Source organism: Diaporthe citri (genome assembly GCF_014595645.1).
Source record: "Diaporthe citri strain NFHF-8-4 chromosome Unknown scaffold_4, whole genome shotgun sequence".
Taxonomy (NCBI): domain Eukaryota; kingdom Fungi; phylum Ascomycota; class Sordariomycetes; order Diaporthales; family Diaporthaceae; genus Diaporthe; species Diaporthe citri.
The window spans coordinates 4,852,089-4,868,767 of record NW_025064849.1 but is presented as its reverse complement, the minus strand read 5'-3'; the positions used below and the strand labels follow the sequence as shown (position 1 = coordinate 4,868,767).

General features: G+C 54.8%; 7 protein-coding genes across 7 annotated transcripts; 3 read left to right on the top strand and 4 right to left on the bottom strand.

The window, feature by feature from the left end:
* Positions 1 to 13: 13 nt before the first annotated feature.
* On the top strand, positions 14 to 542 carry INS49_010424 (uncharacterized protein; the record flags this gene model as incomplete). The annotated part of the gene is made up of 1 exon (XM_043171149.1): positions 14 to 542. A coding segment is annotated over one exon (529 nt), but the record flags the coding sequence as incomplete, so codon positions are not given.
* A 1,288-nt stretch (positions 543 to 1,830) lies between these two features.
* Positions 1,831 to 5,667, bottom strand: INS49_010423 (uncharacterized protein; the record flags this gene model as incomplete). Its single annotated transcript, XM_043171148.1, has 4 exons — positions 1,831 to 1,992; positions 2,106 to 2,184; positions 3,917 to 4,823; positions 5,016 to 5,667. The coding sequence occupies 4 exons, from the start codon at positions 5,665 to 5,667 to the stop codon at positions 1,831 to 1,833; spliced, it is 1,800 nt and encodes a 599-aa protein (XP_043025713.1).
* Positions 5,668 to 6,973: 1,306 nt separating this feature from the next.
* On the top strand, positions 6,974 to 9,036 carry INS49_010422 (uncharacterized protein; the record flags this gene model as incomplete). Its single annotated transcript, XM_043171147.1, has 2 exons — positions 6,974 to 7,037; positions 7,115 to 9,036. The coding sequence occupies 2 exons, from the start codon at positions 6,974 to 6,976 to the stop codon at positions 9,034 to 9,036; spliced, it is 1,986 nt and encodes a 661-aa protein (XP_043025712.1).
* A 1,497-nt stretch (positions 9,037 to 10,533) lies between these two features.
* On the bottom strand, positions 10,534 to 10,926 carry INS49_010421 (uncharacterized protein; the record flags this gene model as incomplete). Its single annotated transcript, XM_043171146.1, has 1 exon — positions 10,534 to 10,926. One exon carries the CDS (start codon positions 10,924 to 10,926, stop codon positions 10,534 to 10,536), a length of 393 nt encoding a protein of 130 aa, XP_043025711.1.
* Positions 10,927 to 11,270: 344 nt separating this feature from the next.
* Positions 11,271 to 12,126, bottom strand: INS49_010420 (uncharacterized protein; the record flags this gene model as incomplete). The annotated part of the gene is made up of 2 exons (XM_043171145.1): positions 11,271 to 11,840; positions 11,917 to 12,126. 2 exons carry the CDS (start codon positions 12,124 to 12,126, stop codon positions 11,271 to 11,273), a joined length of 780 nt encoding a protein of 259 aa, XP_043025710.1.
* Positions 12,127 to 13,270: 1,144 nt separating this feature from the next.
* On the bottom strand, positions 13,271 to 14,211 carry INS49_010419 (uncharacterized protein; the record flags this gene model as incomplete). Its single annotated transcript, XM_043171144.1, has 3 exons — positions 13,271 to 13,537; positions 13,622 to 13,994; positions 14,096 to 14,211. The coding sequence occupies 3 exons, from the start codon at positions 14,209 to 14,211 to the stop codon at positions 13,271 to 13,273; spliced, it is 756 nt and encodes a 251-aa protein (XP_043025709.1).
* Positions 14,212 to 14,919: 708 nt separating this feature from the next.
* INS49_010418 (uncharacterized protein) lies at positions 14,920 to 16,176 on the top strand (the record flags this gene model as incomplete). Its single annotated transcript, XM_043171143.1, has 1 exon — positions 14,920 to 16,176. One exon carries the CDS (start codon positions 14,920 to 14,922, stop codon positions 16,174 to 16,176), a length of 1,257 nt encoding a protein of 418 aa, XP_043025708.1.
* Between the last annotated feature and the right edge of the window lie 503 nt (positions 16,177 to 16,679).

Here is a 16,679-nt window from a genome sequence, read left to right as displayed (position 1 = left end):
CGTGTTGTATAAGGTGCCGCCTCATGGCCAGCATCTACCCGGGCGTGCAGTTCATCCTGGTCAAGGCCGACGGCACCAGCTTCCCCAACGGCGACGCCTGGAAGTGCATCACCTGCGGCGTTCCCGAGGCCAACCGCGCCGGCGTGACGGGCGACCTCGCCTCGTACCCCCAGGCCTTCTACGACGGGACCCGGGCCCTTTCCGGCATCAACATCATCGACTGTGGCGGCGCCGAGCTCGCAAGCGAGGCCTGCACGCCCAACGGCACGCACATCTACCCGCTCTTCCTGGACGACGGGGGCAACGTGCTCACCGGGTCCGAGAAGGTGACCTACACGGCCCTGAACCTGACAAACGGCCACTGGGACTGGTTCTCGAACCTAACCTCCACCGGGCCCCTTCACGGCGGGACCAAGATCACGAGCGACGGCGGCTTCCACTTCGAGGTGGACGCGCTGTACAACTTCTTCACCGCCAACGGGACTCTCGTCACCAAGGTCGACGGCTTCGGGCCCTGGGTCCAGCCTTGCAATGATTGCTAGGTGGGTTTCTAGGGACCGGGGGCTTTGGGGGCGAGGCTGTTGCCACCATTGACACTGTAAATATACATGGCCTAGACAAGCCTCTTATCTGTAGCTTGTTGGCAGCATGATGAATGACGAGATGCTACACCTACGCCACGGGTTTTTCCATCGTCAGCTTGCGTGTACCAGAATTACAGCCGGCACAACGTACTCGACTTGAATATGTGGTGAAACCCGAGCAGCCGGGTCGTCGGCTGCAACCAGTCTTGTCACCCTGGATGGGCACGCCCCTCAGTGGTGGTCCTACTTCAACCACTTTCAGAGAGGAATGAGCTGAGGGTCGCTGCCTCATCCACGGCTCATTGTTTTGTCAGAATCCCGCAAGGGCCAGCACGCAGTAGGGAGCGATAACCCATCCAAGAAGGCATCCCATAGGAGGTTATCCCATATGGGGTTGTCCCACGGCAATTTGTTTACTGGAAAGTATTCCACAGGGGATTAGGCTATACCACGAGTCATCCCATGTGATACTGATCTAGGCGCCAGGCCCAACAAGGAAAGAGAAAAAGAAAAGAAAAGGAAGTGATACATGCAACAGTCGGGATTCGCTGGTCGTCACCGACCCAACTACTAATCGACCTCTTACAAGCTTGATTGCAGGAGAGCGAACGGGATCCGATATTTTCTTGTAGATATGGTCGCATGTGCTTGACTTGTCCACTGCATTGCTTATGTAGCCAGTGTAGGTTGCTCAATGCTGGGCACGGGTGAGGAGCTTGAAATGCAATGCTGGGCTGCTCAGGATGAGGACGTTATCTTGATAAAAAATAAAGTGACTAGCATACAAAGATTTTAATCAAAAAACACTCATGCCTACATATCTGTACCCGTCCGCTCTGTGTTCTCTGTTCGGTGTGCGTACTCCTTTCTTTATACTTCCTTCTACATTCTTTATTTTGCGTCCGTATTCCAGATTTCTGCATTATCCATAGTCTACCTAGGTACGTAATACCATATAGAATCAGGTGGAAAGTTTTTCATAGCTAACCTTCAACTTCCAGAGGGTCGAACGCAAGATGTTCCAGCGATGAGCTGCTAACCTTTCCATCAAGCAACGCCACTCTCGCATTCCTCGCCAAGGCCCCCATCTGCTCCACCGTCTACATGCCCGATAAAATGCCCGTAACCTCTTGTCCGCGGCTTAGCACCGCCAGACTGCTTGACGTCCACTTAGGTACTGCTGGGCCATGTCTCCTACTCTCCCGGACTGTGATGTCAAGAACACCAGGCCCGTGCTGACGAGGAATCAGTGCATGGAGATCCATGACCACACCACCAGATAGAATATTGTCACCTCGCCCTTGTTGCCTGTGACCACGTTGGCCGTTCCGTTGAAAGTCTCGTCTGATCCAGTAGGTATCGCATTGCTCATGCTCGCCGCCAATGCTTCAAAGGTCTCGTTGAGATTCTAGTTTTTAAGCAGGGCTTGCACTATTCCTGGCCCGTATTGCTCTTGTGATGTGTTCATATAGTACCCGTTAAACTTTCCGCTCTAGACCTGGTTGTATTAGTCACATTTACGTCGTAAAGGTTCGTGGCAAACGTGGAATGGAAGAAGTAGCTGATGCTGTCCACTGCGACCTTGGAAATGCTGAAGCGACTGCCAGTGCTAGGTGAGTACAGCATTATGTCTGTTTGATCGATCATTGAGAAGCAGGCATTGAAAGCAGTGCTATCTTGCCATGGCCCTGGGTGGTGCTGGAAGAAGTCCGCATGGCCTAAAGGGTTCCCATGAGCCTACGACCCGAGTCGCACCAGCAACTTCCTTTTTCACGACTCGGGGAGCACCTTTGGACACTATGGTCTCATATTCAGTGACACAATAGAAAAGCGCACACAAGACATAGCAGATACTGGGAGGTCGGTCCAAGCTGCAGATGCGTTTCTGGGGTCTGGTTCAGCCCGAATCTTTGCCGTCGACTAGATAAGAGTGTCGAGCTTTGGCGTGCTTACAGTCTTGGTCGCATTAGCTGTCCCAAATGTCGTCATCATAACCGCTTTAGATGTGGTGTTTGTTTTGCATGTTCCGTCCTTCTACCCTTCGGCATTGCTTAGGTAAAGGCCGTTGGAAGGCTGGACTGCTGTTCCGGGGTTAACATGGACATAGACCGCAGCGTCGTCCTTCCCCAGAGACATACGCTGTCCGCCGCCCGAGTCAACACGATCAAGACTCCCGGTGAGGTCATAGCATTTGTTGCAGATTGCTAGTGACTCGTATACGGGCCAAGTACAGTTTACAGTCGGGCAAAGAAATGTGCCTTGCCGGACAATATTCCGTAAGGGCTGATCAAGGCCGGATAGAATGGCAGACTGCATGGCAAAGTCTACATCCGCCATGACATTGGTCTGATTACTCCAACATTCTGGACACTCTGATCAATAACCATAGGGTTGGTTTCTAGCGTTGGCAGAAAGGGCTTACTCGGGCCCAAATAAGTTACGAGCGGGAACGTCTCGTGGCCTTTTGCATAGCGCATGGCCCTGTTGGTTACCACACCCGCATCCTGGCTATAAACAACAAGCTGCTTGTACTGAATGAGCTGTTGGCTTAAGGGATCAGCGGCGATACTGAGTACAATGATGGCAGCGCCCAACCGGAGACATCCACTAGGAAGATCAGTTAGACAGGACTGAATTTGCATGCATCTAACTGTGTGAAGGATGGACCTAAGTAAACACAACCCACATCGTTCTATACCTCCAAATGATCTCCAAACCTCCCAGCGGCCCTCTACTCGCTGCATAAATTCGCTGGAAATCCAGGAGTGGACGCCTTGTGCTGGCGAAAATGATCCATTTCCACTGGCTTTTTGGCTCGGAGATGGAGAACAGCAGGGCCGACTTTGAGGCCGTCGAGAGACAGACACCACCACGTTGAGCGTGACGGCTGTCGTGTAGTCCAAGCCTCTCCTGATCAGGCAATTGTGACTATGCTTGTCTCAGTCCTTGGGGGCCGGGACAGACGAGAAGTCTCTCAGTCAACTATAGCACCGCTAATCAACGCCTATTCTCAGCAATATATCGCAAGAAGTGTCGACACATGTTACAAAGCATTCATCCCCTAACAATATATTAGAACAATACAACGCAGGAATACTCATAGATACCTGGTATGAAGATTAATGATATTAAACAATGATAAGTTGAATACCTAGGTAGTCAGTGTAGGTTGCTCGATGCCGTTACAGTGTGGCGTCCAGAAACGAGAATCACCGGGCACTGACCCTGCTTCGGTTTGTTGTGCTCGTGTATTGTTTCCGATTCGATTAATGTTATAATCTCTGAATGCCGGACTCAGTGTACATCCGTGATTGTCTGAATCCGGCGCTGACAGGTCGATCACAACCGGGACCCCAAACACCTCGCCGAGCTCGTCCGGTCTGCGCTGTGCGAAGGTGCAGATCAACTTCTGGCTGGCGGGCAGGTCGTTCTCCCAGCGGGCACCGCCCCAGTAATACCTCGACTCGGCCGGGATAAACAGCTCGCCGTCTGCACCACGGATCCCGCCCTGTTCCTCTAGCTCCATCAAGGCTTTGGCGCCGCGGTTATTCGCGATCGTGTCCCAGCCGTTCTCGCGCCACCATATCCGCTCGAGAATCGCCAGGCCTCTCCGTCGGATAGGGCCGACTCGGCACCGAGTGACGACAAAACCAAGCACTGAAACCACGCCGAAACTCTCGAATGTATATCCCGTCTGCGGCGCTGGTGAGTACTGCCCCAGCGTGCCGCAGTCCTCCGCGCCGCCCGGGCTGTCCCCGAGGTCATGCCCCAGAAGCTCCGCGCAGTCTTGGACAACGCTCTCGAACCTGGCAGTGTGGACGTCGAAGCCCATGCGGGTACGGTCCAATGCTTCCGAGGCCCAGATGAACAGTATTTCATATTGCAGGCGGACAAGTTGAAGGGCCCGTGAGTACACCGTATCCAAACCCGGCGCAGGGTGCAACCCATATATGAACTGTTGCCACTGAGAAAGGCGTGCTAGAAGATCAGTCTGCTCCTCACAGGCTCCGGTATAAATCCCAGGTGCTTGGCTGTGTTTTGTGTAGTCGCAATGGCGTAGCCACACAAGACAGCGGGAAGTGAAGGAAGTCCAAATAGCGAGAACACTGTCCGTCAAAGATGCTGTGACAGGCCGGTCGCTCCAATCCGGCGGAGGACTGGAGTCAAGGAACATATTGCTCGGTATAGTGAACACGTTGCCCTTCTGAGTTGGATATAAGGGATTGTGGCCGCATAACACTGCACAATCGGGAGTCAGCTTCCAAAGTCCAAACGAGGGGTTGGTGTATAAGAGCAGGTGCAGAAGACGACACATCCTGCACATAAGCTGCCTCGCGGCCTGCAGCCGGGAGAATGAAACCGACGCAGTACATGCGGCAATCTTCGAGTAGGGCAGAAGTCTGTTCTCAGGCACGATAGGTTGCTGCTTACTGTAGACTTGAAGCATGGGACAGGTCAATTCCTCCATTTCTTCGTTTATAAGTGGACCTTTCGAGCCTCCGCGGACGTGTTTTCCTTGCCAGACCTGGCACACCTCTTGCAGGGCCTTGAGGCCAGACAGCAGGGTCTCGGCAGCCTTGTTGTTACTCTGGAGCATGGTGAATGCTACGAGCAAAGGTGTGACAATGAAGGCGCTTCTGGAGGGGAAGTTGTCGATGCCGTTGGCCATCATCTCCCGGAACAGAGCGAGGGCCTTTGTGTGATGACAAATCGCAGCCCTGCCGTGGGCGTTGGAGGTGGCATCGTTGCTGGATGACCAAGGAAGATGCTGATTCCGGGCCACCAAGGGGTATGAGGCGGCGCCCAAGGCAAGTATGGCGTGGCGGATGCAGGAATCTGTGAGAGTCTCGCAGAGGACGATCCGGGACCAGAAGGAAGAAGGGAGGTACCCGGACAGCTCCTTTGAGGCCTCGGAGCGGAAGAAGTCGAAGTAGAGCACATCCGAGCCATGGAGGCGAATGGACGGCAGGGCCCTCCCGACAGTGATTGCGAGCCCGCCTGACTGGCTGGCAGTCTGGCGAGGAAGAAGCCTGCGAATCACTGGCTCTGGCTTCCGTGGCCGCGGTTCGCTAAGAAGAGGCATGTAACCTTTGCATATCTGTCCAGCCCTGGTGCAGCGTAGGCAGGTGGGCTTGACCTCATCGCACTTGACACGGCGTTCCTTGCATGTGATGCAACCAGTGCGCACTTTGGATGTGCAGGCTCGCTTCCGTGTCCTGCTGGGCTGCAGCGAGGGAAACGAAATCCCGGACATGCTGCCGTCCATTGAATCTAGATGTTACAGCACAGGCTGACAGCGACTATGGTTATGGGCAAGACAACCTCAACCGTTGTCCAGTCTGAAGTCTACCAGAGAGAATGGAAACAGAGAACGAGAAGCGCCGCGGACCGGTGGAAAGACGGCAGTGAATTGCCGTCTGTCTGCGAAAGACTGCCTGGGTCAGTCATATCGTCGGCATCAACGTTGGCTCCACGGGTGATGATTGTCATCATCAGAATACCTCGTGGACAGGTAAGCAGGCACGCACGCACCAAACCCCGGTCAGAGTGGAAGTGCCAGAATGGACGTACGTCCCTTAGGACTAGGAAGGCATGGCATCAGCTCGCAAGAGTCGGCCTATCAGGTGGAAGAGCGCTTCTCAATGCAGTACCATGGCCCCTGATCCAACGGCGTCTTTGGGATCCTTCTGACGGGGGGCAGTGCGGGAGGGGGGCTTGAGGTGAGAGGTGAGAGGTGAGCCGCAACAGCCCAGTGACATGCATCCCGAGCCCATCTCAAGGCTGAGATAGCTGCATGGAAATCCTGCATGGGAATGCATCGGCGCCTGCTGGCTCCAAGGCCCAATTGAAAAGCAGCCTCTCGCCTTGCATGAATCAAGAGCGTCAAGCCTGTGACAGCTCTGCGCAGCAAGCTGGCCATTGAAAACGGTTGATTGCAATCTGGTGCAGTCGTTGAAGAATTAAGCCGGGCGCCTCAGAACCCAAGCACCATGCGGGCTTCTGGGCATTGGTTCTGCTCCCATGGATCCGTGATCTGGTTCCATGGCTTCATGGGTGCATGGTGCAGTCGAGCAGTCAGTCGGTTCTCAGTCAAAGAGGACCTAGGTAGAGAGCAGGGGAAAGGTGGGTGGATGAAGCTGTTTCGAAGGCGGTGAGCCGAGATGCAGGGGGCTCCAAGACAATGAGGCATTGAGAGCGTCACCGGGGGACCCACTAGAAAACGATTCTGCCGTCCGCCATCGTCTCATTCTCCCAAAACTTGTCGGCCTGATCAGCCCATCCAACAACAGCCCTTCCGCTCGGTGTCAATTTTTCTCAATTCGTCTTCGCCGTTTGTGCTGCCGTCTTGCCTTTCCACTCGCCCAGTTGTGTCAATTCGCCCGTCCAATATGAAGCGCAAGGCGGCATCACAGCCGGGGCTCAAGAGGGCCTCCTCCAAACGCTCAAGGACTTGTAAGCCGTCTGTCTCCGTCTACCTCTCCTCTGCCCACCTCTGGTCGTGCAGACGGCTGACCGTGGCAACCCGCCAGCTCCAGCTCTCCCAGAATCAGAAGCAAAGGCTCGGTTCCGGAAAGGACTCTTCGAGCAAAATGTCCTGGACTCGTACACCAAGGGCTACGCTGAGTCGTCGCCCTACAAGCACAGCGTCATCAACGGCTTGGTCGACGATGCGCTGCTTCGCAACGTCCGCGACGAGATCCGGGAGAACGTCAGCTTCACCCCCAAAGAGACGGACATCTACAAGATCCACCAGTCTGGGGACCTTGCCAACCTCGACGGCCTGGACGACGAGGCCCTCTCCAAGCTGCCCAGCCTCCTCTCCCTGCGAGACGCCATATACTCCGAGGCCTTCCGCAACTATGTCTCCCACATCACTGACTGCGGTCCCCTGAGTGGCCGCAAGACCGACATGGCTATCAACGTCTACACTCCTGGCTGCTACCTGCTCTGTCACGACGATGTCATCGGCAGCCGCAAGGTCAGCTACATCCTCTATCTCACCGACCCGGACAAGCCATGGCAGCCCGAATGGGGCGGCGCACTCCGTTTGTTCCCCGTCTTCGATCGCAAGGGCAAGGGCGGCGCCATCGCCAAGACCCCCGGGCCTGACGTCGTCAAGGTCATCCCCCCGGCCTGGAACCAGCTGAGCTTCTTCGCGGTCCAGCCTGGTGAGAGCTTCCACGACGTCGAGGAGGTCTATCACGCCGACACTAAGGAGCAGTTGGAGAGCCAGGGCGGCCGTGTGCGCATGGCCATCAGCGGCTGGTTTCACATCCCCCAGGTTGGCGAGGAGGGCTACGTCGAGGGCGCCGAGGAGGCACAGGTCAAGAACAGCGGCCTGATGCAGCTGCAGGGCGATCCTGACCAGCACGACGAGCCGCAACCCAAGCCTGTCCCCGTCGAGCAGGCCAAGACCTTCGACGACTTTGAAGAGTCTGATATCGAGTTCTTGCTCAAGTTCCTCCACCCGACATACCTGACACCAGACACCCTGGAGCAGATGCAGGAGCACTTCGACGAGAACTCAAGTATCACCCTGCCCAACATACTCAGCAAGAAGTTTGCAGCTAGGCTGATGGACTACGTCGTCAAAAAGGAGGCCGAGGAGCTGCCCGAGGCAAGCGGCGCGATCGAGGAGCAGACAGCTTGGAGGGTTGCAAAGCCACCTCACAAGCACCGCTTCCTATACGTGCAGCTGGGTCAGGCGGACAAGGAGAAAGACTCTCCGATCAGGGAGTTGCTCGATGAGCTCCTTCCCAGTCCCCAGTTCAGAGCCTGGCTGTCAATGGCTACTGATTGCACCATTGAGAGTTCCGAACTTCTTGTTCGCCGCTTCCGTCGTGGTCTGGACTACACGCTCGCCACGGGTCACGCGGGTAAGCCTCGCCTAGAGCTCAATCTGGGCCTCACCCCAACGTCCGGCTGGGGCGATGATGACGAAGAAGGAGAGGCCGAGGCCGAGCAACAAGACAAGAGCAAGAAGACAAACGGGAGCAAATCCAAGCCTGTATCAAAGGGCAAGGGCAAGAGCAAGTCCAAGGATGAGGAGGTCGCCAAGGAGCCTGAAGAGGAGGAGCCTGAGGAAGTGGGCGGCCACGAGGTGTACATGGCGGGCGACGACGGCAACGAAGAGGACGCTGCGATCTACAAGTCAGCTGCTGACGATGACAACATCTTGTTTTTCCAGGCTGCGGCTTGGAACAAGTTGACAATCGTATTGCGCGACAGCGGAACACTGCGATTTGTCAAGTATGTCAGCCAGAAGGCTAGGGGTGACAGGTGGGACGTCAGCGCTACTTTTGACATTGAAGAACAGGATGACGATGACGATGGTGAGGACGGAGAAGAAGACAACGGGGAGGAACCCGCAAACGGGGTTTCACTGGAGGATGACTCGGAAGAGGAGTTCCAGGGATTCTCGGATCACAACGATGATTCTGAATCTGATTGATGTACATAACCGGAACTCGCCGTCGATGACAAACCGAGCATCGAGAAGCGTTGGAAATAATAAAGGAGCATCTACATGGAAATGAACTATGTCGTTGTCCTTGGCATCCTATCAGTGTCTATGGATGGCTGTGCACCGCAGTTTCTGTCAACTCACGGGGGACAGTTAACGGCTGATGTTTATGCCGAATAGGATGTGTCACCGATGGTGATGCAAGGGTAGGCTGATTATTGTTCCGGGAAGAAGCCAATTCTGTTCATCTTGTCCTTGGTAATGGACATGTTAGGAAAGGTGAGGCAGGTAAATCCGACTCGGTGTTTGTCAAAGAGGGAAATGCGAATGACCCTTTGCCAACAGCACATGAGTCCTGCCAGATCTTTCCTCCCTATGCTGTAAGAGAACGGATATTTGCACAGAATTAAACGGATAGTATACAAACACATTACACGCCTATTGCATTTATACCCAACCAACACACCTGCAGACCAATACACCCACAACCAATACACCCATAACTAATATACCCAGAACTAATACACCTACAGCTAATATACCTACAACCAATACACCTACACCTAATTCACTTATCTAAGCCTGATTCATATACCCGCTAAAATTCGCAAACTAGATTTATACACTCGATTTACACACCCAATTTACACACTCATATACTAAGTATGCAAATCAGTATCAACTTGAAGTGCAAATTGGGCGTAGGCATGTGATTAGGTGTGGGTTTGCAAATTGGGCATGGGTGTTACGCTCTGATTGGCTGGGGGAATATCATTCAAGAGGTATCTGTGAACCATCCGTTTTCTTCTGTGCGAATATTCGTTCTCTTCTGTAAAAGTCATCAATCATCCTGACCTTTGGATCACCTGATTGGATACGGGAATCCTTAGCAGCCACGGGTACGCTCGCCATCTTGGTAGCCGTCTCCGTTGCCGCACGACGATACCCCCCCATAGTAAATCCCTTCATCAAAGACTCGTTGGGACTTTGTACTGTTGCTTTCTTCTGCCCGGTGAGGCTGAAAGGCGTACTTGTACTGGCCCGGCCATGAGGCAGTGTCGGTAGGATCACGGTGCGAATAGCCTCAAAGCTACTGCCCAAGGTCACGATCACAAAGTATGCCACATCGCTAAGCCTTGGATTTTCCAACGCTCGGACAATTTGGTCCTTGCTATAGTCGTCACCTGAACAACAAGAACCCATCTGTTTCGGATGACCTTCGTGACTCTAGCCACGGAGTCGGTAGACGCGAGGGACGTGGTCGTGACAGCAGGACCTGGGCTGTGTAGGGGAATTCACTGGAGAAATGTCCCCTGGAGTTCAGTGTCGCACGTCTGTAGCTTCTGGACCTCACTCCTGAGACCCAGATTGAAAGTCCAATTGTGGAAGTCTCCGTACGACTAGCACGCAAACACTTCACCATCATGATTAAGCGACTTGGGACATATTATGGGACGAGAAAAGTGTCACAATCTATTTACTCACTCAAGGCACGGGCTTGGCCACGGAAAGGCTTACGCTGTCCTTTGTCTCAGAGAAACTGATGCTCACAGGGCTGAACGCCTCGTCACCATCAACCGCGTCCGGCTCATCCACCACTCCATCGCTCTTGCTATCCGTGCTCAACCGCAGCTTGGTCTTGGCCTGGGAAATTTGCTCCTTGATGGTTGCTAGCATGTTAGCCTGCTTGCCCAGCCTGGCGGCGCAGTCGGGACAGACCTCCTGGACTCTGATGCTCTGCACCAGGTGGAAATCCATCTTGCCGCAGCCAGAGCTTGTCTCTCCGTTCTCGTATGCCAGCTGGAGGTGGCATTTCCGCACCAGGCCGGCAGGTTTAGCGTGGTTGTCGGCGAAGATGACTCGTTTGTACCAACACATCCTGAACGAGGAGCACAGAAGGTCTTGAGCTGAATTATATCGATGACAATGATGGGTTGACTCGATTGGTGGGCGAGAGAAACAATGATGGCGTCCACCGGAGAAAACAGAACCACGCTGACGAAAATGGGGTAGTAGGGTAGTGGTCACAAAACTGTGATACTGATGCGTCGAGGACGAGGGGTTCTGAAGCAGATACTAGGATTCTGCCGAGAGCGTGAGTGACGATAGTATAGTGGAGGCAAGTCGAAGGTGTCACCGTGAACAGAGCATTGTATATATCCTGGTTGTTCTTTGTTCTTCTCCCTGGGGCTTGTTCTATTTATCCCTTTGGCACAATGCTGTCAGGCCTTTGTTGATTGTGTGTTCGCGGCCCGTTTCTGCAGGAAGCCGCTCCCCTTTATTTCGGCAAAGTCGCGAGCCCAGCAGATAGGCTCGTCCTTGTACTCGGAAACATGAGGGACATTGTAATTGAGCCTTGTTTGCAACACGTGTAGGAGGTCGCTACCATTGACTGCCGTCCTGCTGGGGTCTGTGGTCTTTGTGTCGGTCCTTTGTGCTGTTTCAGCCTTGGGAGATATCGCAATGCCGCCGAATTCGAGAAGGCACTCAAGATCTGTTGTTGAGTCACCAAAGTAGACGATCTCAACTGACTGCCTCGGCTTGGCCTTCTGCTGTCGCCGGTGGAGGCATCGCAATGCTGATAACTTATCCGAACCGACAGCAAGGACGCTAGGCCAGTCACTCGGAGCGATGTCATCAGAGATGGCTGGCAGCGTATTGATGGAGCCGTCGGCTGGGTTGATATCGTTCGCAATGATCGACGAGATGTCTTCCCTGCTCAGCACGCCTCTTATGTACGAGGCTGACCAGTTCACTGAGAGGATGTGTACTTCGCTCATGGTCTCCAGTGCCTGAGTGAGGAGCCGGGAATCAGTAGGCGATCACTAAACAGGCGGCTAGGGTGGCTAGGGAGTTGTGCGTCCTCACCGACGGGCTCAGCATGAGATCAATGAAATCGGAGAAGCCATTGCGTAACTTGACAACATTCTTCTCCCTGTGCTCCTGGCCGGAAAGGAACAGATGTTCAAACGGAACATCACGAAATAATCCCGCCTCTTGTACTCGCAACAGCGAGGCCCGTTCAACCTGCCGGCGCTGGTCGTTCGAGAAATGGGCTCTAGCTGTATTTAATGGCATTCGACAGTTATTCTGAATAACAGGATCGAGACTTTTGTGATACGCGTCAAGATCTGTCATGTATGACTTGACGACATGACGCCAGGCATCGGTCAGAGAATGATAACTCTCTAGGGAAGCGACACTTTCGTGGTAACTCAGAGCCGCATCAACGACGGACGCAATGGTATCAGTATCCGTTATCGTGCCATCAAAATCGAAAACCAGCTCGAAGGTCATGTTGGAGCTGTCCTGGGGTGGCGCTGGCACGGACAAGGAACGTGGCTGTGGGATGCGAATGTGGGTGAAAGACTGCACCATGATGACGAGTCGGTCGGTCGGTCGTTCTGGTGAGAAGGCACGCCAGGGTTAAATGACTTGCAGAGAGTCTGATGTCACTTGCCGAGGGTTGAGCCAAAGCGAAAGTCATGAAGAACGAAGCAATATGGGACGGGATGAGAATGGGCATCGAGTGACGAAGAAAGCGTGAGCTTTGCCGAGTAGATAAATCGTCCCAGTTTGAACAAGTTGATAGCCTCGCACCTTTCCTGCGCCAAGACTCATCCCAACCGACAACTTACAAGTTCGATTTTGGCATATGCCTTTTCACCAATAGCTTGCTTACCAGTAAAGTCGAACCAATTTATTTCTAAGAAAACCCCGAGAAGACATAATGTGTCGGGTCGCGATGTACAAGTCGCCTAGATGCAAGTGCAAATGGCTCCAGATCATCGAGCCGTGTGCTCCAAACGCCGGGTTCAGCCAATGCCCTCAATTTGGCGTTGGGAACGCCCTGTACCCCCCCGAGAAATACAAGAGCTACCAGTGTCCTCTGCACGTCCTTTTCGGGTGCTATGACCGAAACTACACCCGTATGGTGATCAGGGAGAGACGTGGCATCCGATTTGGGAGCGGGCCCAGCAGGCACGACCCTGGATTTGAGGTGGGATGTGTTGTGATGTGACGAGGCGGGAGAAATGACAAAGCCAAATGGCCGTCAAAAAGGTATGTGGGCAACCAAGGCTCCTGAACGGCTTGGGGCTGTTGTCTAACATCCAGTGTCGAAGATTCATGGGTCTGGACCGATCTATCCGCTTCCGTGCTTCTACACGTGGGCCAGCTCGTTTATCTACAACTAATTGGGACGACTGCCCTCATGCCTCATTCAAAGCTTCCCAGTCTTAGACTGGACTGATTTACGCAGCACCGAGATGACTTCGGAGGGGTCTTTGGCTCCGAAGACAGCGCTGCCTGCCACGATGACGTTTGCGCCGGCATCCGCGGCCTGGTCGATGGTGGCCGGTCCCAGTCCACCGTCCACCTCGATGTTCAGGTCAGGGTACTTCTTCCTCAGCTCCTGGACTTTGGGCAGCTCACTAGCCATGAACTTCTGCCCGCCAAAGCCAGGCTCGACCGTCATGATCAGCACCATCTGCAACGACATCAGCTCTAATCACACCCTCGCCTCCTGGTCGTCACGCCACTGCGGACTCTGGACTCTGGACTGTGGACTCACGTCTGGCCTCTCCTTCTCGTTGGGATTCTCCAGGATGTCCCACAAGACGTCAACACCCGTCTTTGGCTTGATTGCAATGCCGGCCAGCAGGCCGCAGTCGTGGATGTAGCGGATCAGCTCCTTCGGGTTTGTCTTGAGCTCGCTCTCGGCCGAGGGGGTCTCGGCGGCGGTGGAAAAGGCAGCCTCGTAGTGGAAGCAGTACAAATCACAGCCGGCGTTCTTGAACTCATTGACCCATCGTTTTGGCTCTGCAATCATCATGTGACAGTCAAAGGTGCCCCGTCCATGGGCAGTGGTGGGCTTGTCGACGTGGGGGCGGATCTTAGCGACGACAGGGGCGCCAAAGGTGATGTTTGGGACAAAGTGTCCATCCCTGGGGCGAGTGCGATCAGCGGAGAGCGTAGACGAGTGAATACTGAGAACGGTATCTTCGCACCAAGAAGTGAGGGCTCATGGGAGAGGGAGAGAGCTCACATGATGTCGACATGAAGCCAATCTGCGCCCTGCTCGATTGTCCTCGCGCAATCCGCCCCGAGCTGTGCGAAGTCTGCGGATAGGATGGAGGGCGCAATGATAGCGTTGGGAGCCATTGTGATTGGTGTATGGCGGCCGGATTGGCAAGGGTTGCCAATATTGTGTCACGGTTTAAGAGTGTGTATATATACGCGTGTTGTTTCAACCTCGAGGCCAGACAAAGTTGAAGCTGCTTGGTCTGAAAGTCCTCTCGACACCGCGGCACGGTACGTACTGAAGTAGGTAATCAGAGGTGGGGGCGGGGCACTTCTTCCTTCCTTGCACCTCTGACGTCGATAGGCCAATGCCGGGAAGCTCCAGTAGTCGGCGGCAGGCAACGGGCGTTGAGGGCCGAGTACGTACCCGCCTAGGGGGAGATAGCAGATAAGTTCCCTAGAATCAATCATAGGTAGGTCTGAGAATGTACTGTAAACAGGTCCATCGCCGACCCTCGATCGTCGACCTTGCCATGCGACAAATGGATACTACCTTGCTTACTGCCGGTTTCCCAGTCCGTAACAATGATGAGGGGCAGGATGGGATCGCCGTGAAGCCTAATTTTCCACTTGAGTGATATCGTCCGACAATCCGGGGAGAGCTCCAAATTGTTGGGGCATTTCGTCGCCACTCCTTGGGAGACACCACCCTCATTACTCCCCCTCTTCCTCCGCTCCTGCCCTTCGGATTTCACCACGACCAAGTCAATTCGAGCCCATCATTGACCACACACACGCTTGTGTTTATGCGCGCACAGCAGGCATACAGCACATACATCTCGCAAAGCCATGCTTTCGTATATCTACGGCCGTCTGGTCGGCGCGGGCGCGCACCAGGCCATCTCCATCGAGCCCGTCGAGGTGCACCGCATCGAGGCGGCCCCCGAGAAACGGCCGCGGACGCTTAAGCACTTGCTCCGCGCAAACCACACCAACCATGCCATCCTCTATAACACGCTGCGTTTCCACAACCACCTGCCACACATCCTCGGCTCCGCCTACCTCCTCGGCGCCTCCCCCGACCAGCTGCACACGATCTACGACTACGAATCCAAAGAGCTCGAGCCCTGGTCTGACAGCCCGGCCGAGATAGTCCAAGATGATTGGCGCGACTTCCTCGGCGACAGACACTACCAGAGGGCCTACGTCGACTTCTTCGAGGACCAGCTGGTCGGCAGGCGGCTGGGCACCCAGTCGTGGGACTGGACCAAGGTCGTCAACGACTACGTGTGGGGAGACGCCGACGGCGGCCCGCCGCTGGGCAACAATCTGATCGCGGGCCTCGGCCACCCCCTGATCCACCTGGGCTACGCCTACGAGCTGGACAACAAGGAGCTCGCCATAGAAGCGCTGGCCATGGCCGCCACCCAGTATGATTTCATGCACAAGTACCTCGACGACCCAAAGTACACCCGGCCGCCGCCCAAGGGAGGTTTCGTCTCGGCCTCGCCCGTCGAGATACTCGACAAGGTCAGGGGCGACAAGCGGTTCGACGGGCTATTTCACAAGGGCGAGGGCTTCGACAATATCGAGGTTCTCTTCGATAAGCACGAGGACCTGGTGCTGGAGTACTGGAACGCGTGGGACGTGGGCAGCGACCCGGCAAAGCGGTTCAAGGAGAGCCAGGAGGCTGCCACGGCGCTACTGGTGGCGACGGTGCCACCGGGAGCGCATTCATACAATTTCCTGGTGGTGCACCTGCTCACCACAAGCCACGCGGTGCGCATCCTGCTGCCGATGATCCCGGCCAGGTTCCACATCCCACTGGTGCGGCAGTGGTGGCTCTTCACGCTGTCGACTTACATCGCGGAGCTGAGGCCCAAGATCGACCCGGATTACGTGCCCTGGCCCGAGGGGTCCTCACAAAAGGGCTGGGCGTACGTTGAGGACAAGGCACTGAATGGCCAGTATGCCACGGATGCACACTTTGTCAAGGCGGTAAGGGCGATGCGCGAGGCGGCGAGGACCTGGGGAGATGTTCACGAGCGGTACCTGGCCTCGGCTGTGCGGTTTGTGGACGACTTCCGGGGCTGGACGTTCTCATGAAGACTGTAGGCTGCTGTGTGTCAGACTGTCGTTGACCGTGACCCAAGGATTGGATTGGATTGGATTGGATCGCATCGCATTGCATCGCAGCGCAGAATGCAAATTGAATGCGCAAGCAAAAAGCTGACCAGAACATGCATCTCATGCCTGAGTGAAGGCTTAATTAAGAGCTCGGGAGCCACATCACTCGTCCGAACATGCGCCCGAGCCGCCGCCCGAGACTGGTCCGCGATGGGCATGTTGACAGCTGCTGAGGACCAGAACATCAACCTCGTGTTCGAGATTGCTGCACGATGCATCGTCCGCCGGCATGCAATCTATACTGCTACTCCGGATGCACGTAAGCTGCAGGCTTGGCTTGGACATATCAGGGATGAACCAGCACAATGGACAATGTTGGGATGAACCGGCGCAGATTGACCTGGCGTGTCGGCTGGACCACCGCATAGACACAAAAGTAATGAGGTTGATTCCGCCCCAGGGTATCGACGTACAGCGGTACC